The following is a 7,556-nucleotide window of genomic DNA, read 5'->3' on the forward strand; positions in this document are numbered from 1 at the left end:
ACTAGGTGAGGGAGGAAAGAAATTAAAGAAGATGCTTATAATATTTTAGAAAAAACATATCATGTCAACTAATTTAACCAGCATCCTTAATCTATTTGAATTAGTTAATTATGATTTATTTTAAGGACCGGAGGAGTATTTTTTGTCCTCCAAATACAACCGTCTCAACATGATTAGAAATATTTGCAAATGTAAAAATCTTAGAGAGAATGAACTTGAAGACAAATAAATCTATATAGACGCTTGAATAACTAAACGTTGGTGCCGAAAGAAAATATGAGAAAAGTTTAATGCTAGGACATGTAGTCCAATATTTGAATGGGCTGCTACAGAACAACTTATTTCCAATTTTTTTAAATTTGCATGATTTTTTTTATGTGACTAAATTCAACTATATAATGCAACAGCATAAAACAAAACCAATTGATGAAACAAGAATGAAAAAAAATACAACATATATGTATTGAAGCAAAAACGAGTTATTTAACAAACAAGCAAATCCAAGAATAAAAAAAAAATCAAATAAATATCTACAATTATACTCTCACTTGGGCTTCCCTTTTCCCTGTGTTATTTGTGTAGAAGCCGCATTATATAAAGACTTCAGTTGCCTTGTTATCAACTTACTATTATGTATAGCTAGTTGGAGCTCCGCATCACTCGACCACCATTGTTCCAACCCATGAGCTTCAAGAAACCTCTGCTTCTCCTTTGTCACCACAAACAATTTTGCCGCCGTTTGCCCGCTGCTGCTGCCACCGCCACTTGCGGGCCTCACATTCTCTTTGTCTTCATCTCCTCCTCTTGCTCTGCCATTATCCCCGCCGTGATCCGGGTCGGTATAAGAGCAGCAAATATAATCACTGTTATTCACATACAAATGTGGAACCCATCGACCCGAATCCTTCCAACTTGTAAACCGGGTCATCCAACTGCTTGGGTTGGATCCGGATCCAGATTCGGGTCCGCCATTTGGATTGTTCGGATCATCCTGGGGATCTGAGTTTGAGACGAAGGATTTCTTCACCTTTTTCCAGAGAAACTCAGCTTTTTCTCCGATGTTTCGGAAACTCATGGCGATTGAAACCGAAGGTGGATTGAACAAATGTGTGTCCACGTAAATCCCTTCTTTGGCCAAAGCTTTTCCAACCTGAAGAGCAAAACCAGCTCCAAGAGAATGCCCTGCTACACACACATTGCTACTCCCATAGGCATCGCAAGCAGATCGGAGGGCCTCCAAGGCTGAGTTAAACCTCACGGATCCTTTGAGGCTTTCCCAGGCGAGAAATCGGAGGTCGTCTTCGATGTCACGGCGGATGGTGGGGCCTTTAAGGAGTGTTCCTCGAAGAACGAGCACGGCTTTGGGAGCTCCGCTGGGTCTGATGAGGACTAAATCTGCCATGGCGGCGGATCGATCCCATTCGAGGATTGCTCCGAAGATGGATCCGTCACGTTCGTCAATTAGCGTTTTGGTGAGCTTGTACTTGAATGGAATCCACCAATGTGGCGCTAGAGCGTTTGACTGTGATCGATTCTCTTGCCTATCCAGTTCCAGAAGGTACACAGCTTGGATGAAGCAAGCTATCACTGTTTTCTTGTAATTCGGATCCTTCCTGTAAAGAAAATTTCATGAGGTTAAAGATTGAATTATTGGAAGAATAATAATGTGAAAATCTGGGTCCAGAATTTATAGAATTGTAGTGATGAGTGTCTGTCTCTGTTTTTGTGTTGAAACAGAGATATGTGTATCTTGGTTCGGGATAATAACGCATTAATCAGTTATTTCTTGTTAATCCACAGGTTTTTGTCAAATCTTCCAATCTTCGAATTTTTTTTCCAGAAAACAAAATGGACTGTAATCAAATGCAATGAGATTAATGCATAAGATTATGGTAATCCTATTTCCCTGTTTTCAAGTTCAAACAGAGACAAAAATGCAATAATAAGAATGTTATTGACTAATACAATTAACTATTGTCATTTTGCCGTCAATAAACTCTTCTGTGTTATATTTACTTCTAAACTAAATTGAAATTTAGATCTTGCATCAAGGGATTCGTTTAACTATTAAAGTATTTTGTGAAACAATGTGACACTATATTTTTAGCATAAAATCTAAAATTAAATTCAGATTTGTATTTAAAGGAGGATCCGGGAGATGATAATGTAATTAAATTTGCCAAAAAACTTATTTTGCTATAGAAAAACATATGGTTTCTACTATCTACACTGCCTACCATATCCAAGTATCAAGAAAAGATGATACATGCAGTTCAACTAATTTCAATTGCTTGATTAATAATTTTCAAATTAAGAAAACAGATAATACAAAAATTCAATCTCTCATTATCTTGCCTTTGACTATATTCACCCACGCAAAGGTAAGCTTATTCTTGAATCCAAGTAGGAAATTACCACATTAAATCAAATTGTTGATAACAGTTAAGGAAATGCAGTAAATTAGGGTCCCCAAAGTTCTATTCTGAATGCTTAAATACTACGGCAGCTAAGGGCCAGAACAATTTTTTTTTTTAACAGGTACATAAACCAATTAAAAAAATTACAGAAATCAACCACAGAAAGAAAGACAATCATATAACTAAACAATCAGACTTGGAAATCCAGTTAAACGAGATATCATAGCTAGATTAGTCTCTGAAATAGTCAAAGCAGCCAATAAACTCAAAAAATTTAATTACATTTGAAATCCAACCTAGTTCATAAATTTTCTTATCTTCTCCCACTTCCTCATAGATACAGCAGAAAAGGTTATTAAGCATAACTGGAAAAATATGTGAAAAGCTTTCAACTATACGTCGATAACTCAAAACGGATTCTGCTGAATCGACAGAATCTGATCCAAATTCAGCAAAAGAAAACGTAAGAGACCCTATTCCAAAAGCTTTCAAAATAACGTTCGCAAGCGAAGACCGATTCTGCTCAGATATTCAGAAACCCCCCAAACAGAGCTCTGTTTCGTACTTGCTTAAACAGAAGCAATGTTCATGGACTAAGGTGAAAATCGAAACTAAAGAACTCAAGAACTAATCAGATCCAGAATCGAAACGCTAAATTCGCAACAAATCAGTGAAATTGGTAGTACTTACCAACTAGAATTGATGAGGTCTCTCCAATTAAGAGTGGTGAGATTGCGAGGACCAGAGACATGAAAAGCGTAGGGGTGAGCTTCGGCTTCGACTTTGGCAACCTGGTTTTGGTTTGAAATCTCACCGTCAGAAACCAGTTTCGCCATTAAAGCACCGAAGTTCTTTCCTTCTTCGTTTCTCACTTGGTTTGTTTACATGATAGAGTGGGGAGAGAGAGAGCGAATTTATGAGAAGTTGGTGGCTTTCCATTGTTGAAAAACCTTATGTTGATGCTTTGAATCCGATTCGACGTGGCCATTTTCAGAGAATTTTTTTAATCAGAAAAAATACTTGAAGAATATATCCATGGCCTCGCTCCAACGGCTATATTTGTTTCAGTTTTCGAGTCGTCCGTTTTCAACTTTTCATCGAACTGAAATGACCAAACTATCCTTCCCTGTTTATTCCTTTCCACCTTTTCCCTGGGAAAACAATCAAGGTTATCACGTTATTACGAAAATATAGTATTAAAAAATCACATCAGGAGCGTTGGAGGGAGAAGGGGAAAAAAAAAAAAACCAGGACCCTCTCACAGTTGCATTTGTACCTTAAGATTAAAAAAAATGTTTGAATAGAATCAAAACTATAATTTTAAAAATATTTTTATAGTGTACGAAGTAAATATATGAAAGAGTTTGTCTTGTTTTATAAAAAAGTGTTTCTAAAAAATATTTTTGGTTGCATCCAAACACCCCCTAAATTATATATAATTGATGTATGATAATTTTAATTCATGGTATGGATAATCAATTATACAAATGCAACTATAAGAGAGTCGCGGGCTTTTTTTTTTTTTTTAGATATCTATATGACTTCTAATGCAATATATATATATATAATTAATGTCATGAGGCATTTCAAGTTGTTATTGTGCATCTTCCGTTACGATGTCATACAAATAGATGTAAGAGTGCACACCGGGGGAAAAAGTTAGCTTACTATATTAATTTTTTTGCCATCAAGTTAATTTATTATATTAATTAATTTTTATGAACACATGTTTTTAACCCATGATGTGTAGCTGAAATACATTTCATTGTATTTATCAAGATAAACTTATACATAATTCATATGCATTAAAATATAGGGTATTGGAATATTATATTTTGATAAGAAAAAGAAATATTTTATGATAATATTTTATTGATTTCTTAAAACATCACATGTAATATTTTATTGATTTGGCACAAAAAAGTATACCCTTAAAAGTTAACTTAATTTTGTGGTGAAGCTACATATTCACTCATAAAAATAATGAATATTACATTAAATTAACAATCGTGACATTTTTACTTAATTTAAAAGGATCCGTGTGTATTTTTGCACTCATGTTAAATTTATAGTATCAGGTGAGAATTTACAGATAATACATATTTACAAACAAGTGGATTACGCAAAGACCTACAGAAACATGTACGAGTTCAGGAAAAAAATTTCCGAAATATTGAATAGCTGTCGTTAAACCAAATAAAATACTTTATACTTTATCAAATGAGCCAAGTCACATAAAATAAACATAGATAGAAAGACAATTACTAGGTACAATAAGTAGAACAAAAAAACTGCAACAGTAGTTTCTCTCTCTCTCTCTCTCTAACCTCGCTTTTTATAGTAGATTTACACATTAGCCCTTCTTCTTAGTTGGTCAATGTCTTGAACCAAAGCGCCTCTGCCTTTGCTGAAATGAAGCTAAGGCCTCCACAAACTGATCCTTGTCAAAATCAGGCCAGAGGTGAGGATCAAAGAAGAGTTCAGCATAAGCAAGTTGCCACAACAAGAAGTTGCTCACTCTGAGTTCGCCACTGGTTCGGATCATTAGGTCCGGGTTTGGAAACTTGCTGCACCTGGTTTCAAGTTCTTGCTCCATCACACCTTCGTTAATGTCTTCTACTTCAATAGTGCCATCTTTGACCTTCCCAGCCACAGCTTTGCAGGCTTGCACGACGTCGTATTTGCCACTGTAGCTAATTGCCACGATAAGTTGCAGTCCACAGTTTTGCTTCGTTCTCTCCTCTGTGTTGTTTAGGACTCTTTGCAAAGAGTCTGGGAGTTTCGATTTGTCTCCTATTACTGATATTTTGACGTCTTTCCTGTAATAATAATTATATATATATGCACCAAAAGGGATTTCGTTTGGCTATTCAGAAAATAATGATATATTGATAATAATTTATAAAAATTAATTGATATTTTAAAATCAATTTTGTAGTTATAATTAAAAAGTTTGGCACCAACAAGTTGTTAGTTAAGATAACAATGGTTTTACCCATAAGAAGAAGGAGAATACAAATTCGAATCCCCAGAAGCATACTTGTTAATAGGGCTTTAACAACCCGATAATGATTAGTTTCAAGTTCAAAATTCGAATCTCCAGAAACATACGTATTGGGAGGACTTTAACAGCATGGTAAAAACTAGTTTCAAACTCAAAGTGGTGACCTGAAGTTATTCTAATTTAACCAAAAAGCCAAAAAAAGGTTGGCTATAAATTACTAGCGAGGGTGTTTAACACAGTGAAGTCGATCACCTACCTGTTGTAAGATTCAATTAAGTTGTTTATGGTACTTCCAAAGAGCGCCATCAAAAAATCAACCTCCACCTACATCATCACAATCTGACTCGTGTTAAATAATCCACTGCGGACCCCAGAAAATATAAAATAATACTAAATTATGTCTTCATAATATAGGCATAAATCAAATCAAATCATTTTATTTTAGCCCCACAAGGTCTCGTCACTTGACATCAAGCGTATCTGTTGAAATTTTTTTGACTATAAACATTTGAGATGGATGCGTGAGTCATGATAAGGAAAAAAATGAATTTGATCGGTGAATCAGGCGACTCTTGATGAGTTAGGCAGGTGAACACGTCAGCTCACATTACAATAAGATGAAAATTTTTCACCTTAGCTACCATTCTAGATGGGCTAAATGAGCACTAGTAGCTGACACTCATATTCCCAGCTCTAATACTAACAGTACGACTTACGTTTTTACCCTAAAACATGTATAATCAGACAATTACATATTAGGGACACGAGAGGGCCTAACGAATTCCTGATTGGAATTAGAGGATCTATTTTAATTGATTCTTTTATCATATTGTGATATTTTACGTCGTTGAATGGGACCATTTGAAAACAATGATCCGATAACAAAATTATCAAAGATCGGCATTCCTATGTTGAATAGAAATAAGAAGAATTACTATAAAATCTCAAGAAAAAAAACGTAGTTATTTAAAAATTCTAGAATAAATGAGATATCAATATCTTCATGTTGTTCCCTTTTTTTTTTTTTTTGATAATTACGTTTCTTTCTTAAAAAATAGTGAGTAAATCATTTCAGACTCAAAAACAACAACTTCATTCTTAGATTCTTACCTCTAGTCACAAAATGACAATTCAAAAACTTCATAAAAAGTTAATACTCCTTTGATCTTTAATATAATATCTATTTAACTAATTTGATTAGATTAAGGAAGTTAGATAAATTAGTTAATTATAAAAAATATGACATGTTTTCCTAAAACATCATAATTATCTTCTTTAATATCCTTCCTGTCTCTTCTACTTGATTATGGTTGACGGAGTATCCATAAGGATAATTTAAAAAAAATTAATAAATATAAAAAATAAATCTTATATTTACAATCAAAATTAATTTAAGTATAATGTCAAATCAAAGCTACCTCTCCTGAGAATAAATGCTCACCTTTGGACGAACCCAATTATCAACAGAAAACGCGAAAACGGTCAGAACCTTGATCCCCCAACTGCAACACAGATCGATGATCCTCTTCAGCGACTCTACGCCGGCCTTGTGACCCAACGAGGGTGGCAGCCCCCTCATTTTAGCCCACCTCCCGTTTCCGTCCATAATCACCGCCACGTGCTTCGGCATCAGATCAGGCCGCAGCTCCGACGGCAACGGCTCCGGCTGCTGCGAGGATCCCGAAACGACAGCCACATGTGGCGGAGGAAGAGCCGTCCTGGGAGTATGAAAACTGGGGAACAATGAAAGACGGAAGAATCGGTGTGTTTGGGAACGGTTGTAAGTAGGAGGAGGACTTGAGGTATGATGCCTGGGAATGGGAGTTAGAGCATTCTCCACCGGAATAGGAAGGCTGTGCAGGAACATGGCGTTCCTTCCTTGTTCGGAACCAGAGAGGTCCGTAAGATTTTGAGCTTCATTTAAAGAGGGAACCTTTTGGTTGCTTTTATAGTACTCATTTGGTGCTTAACGTAGGAGATAATTATTAAATTGATTTTGATCATAAATATAAAACATATTTATCATATTTATTAATTTTTTTAAAATTATCTATATGAATACTTTCTTAACTATAATTGGATAGAAGAGAAAGGAAAGATATTAAGGAAGATGATTATGGTATTTCAGGAAAAAC

The 7,556-nt window shown here is 35.2% G+C and overlaps 2 protein-coding genes across 2 annotated transcripts; both read right to left on the reverse strand.

The window, feature by feature from the left end:
* Positions 1-461: 461 nt before the first annotated feature.
* LOC114711714 (GDSL esterase/lipase At4g10955-like) lies at positions 462-3,286 on the reverse strand. Its single transcript, XM_028896139.1, has 2 exons — positions 3,108-3,286; positions 462-1,613 (listed from the first exon to the last, which is right to left on the reverse strand). The coding sequence occupies exons 1-2, from the start codon at positions 3,251-3,253 to the stop codon at positions 545-547; spliced, it is 1,215 nt and encodes a 404-aa protein (XP_028751972.1). The 5' UTR covers positions 3,254-3,286; the 3' UTR covers positions 462-544.
* Positions 3,287-4,791: 1,505 nt separating this feature from the next.
* Positions 4,792-7,288, reverse strand: LOC114711617 (dehydrodolichyl diphosphate synthase 2-like). The gene is made up of 3 exons (XM_028896040.1): positions 6,863-7,288; positions 5,678-5,745; positions 4,792-5,236 (listed from the first exon to the last, which is right to left on the reverse strand). Exons 1-3 carry the CDS (start codon positions 7,286-7,288, stop codon positions 4,792-4,794), a joined length of 939 nt encoding a protein of 312 aa, XP_028751873.1.
* Positions 7,289-7,556: the final 268 nt, after the last annotated feature.

The sequence above is a fragment of the Neltuma alba genome, unplaced genomic scaffold, assembly GCF_004799145.2.
Source record: "Neltuma alba isolate B1F8T4 unplaced genomic scaffold, ASM479914v2 tig00011304_pilon, whole genome shotgun sequence".
NCBI classification, from domain to species: Eukaryota; Viridiplantae; Streptophyta; class Magnoliopsida; order Fabales; family Fabaceae; genus Neltuma; species Neltuma alba.

Coding starts and splice junctions, on each gene's coding strand:
- LOC114711714 (XM_028896139.1), bottom strand. CDS start 3,253: ATGGCGAAACTGGTTTCTGACGGTGAGATTTCAAACCAAAACCAGGTT. Junction 1,614..3,107: donor GACCTCATCAATTCTAGTTG/GTAAGTACTACC, acceptor TTTTCTTTACAG/GAAGGATCCGAATTACAAGA.
- LOC114711617 (XM_028896040.1), bottom strand. CDS start 7,288: ATGTTCCTGCACAGCCTTCCTATTCCGGTGGAGAATGCTCTAACTCCC. Junction 5,746..6,862: donor ATAATTGGGTTCGTCCAAAG/GTGAGCATTTAT, acceptor GTGATGATGTAG/GTGGAGGTTGATTTTTTGAT. Junction 5,237..5,677: donor TTAATTGAATCTTACAACAG/GTAGGTGATCGA, acceptor TTATTATTACAG/GAAAGACGTCAAAATATCAG.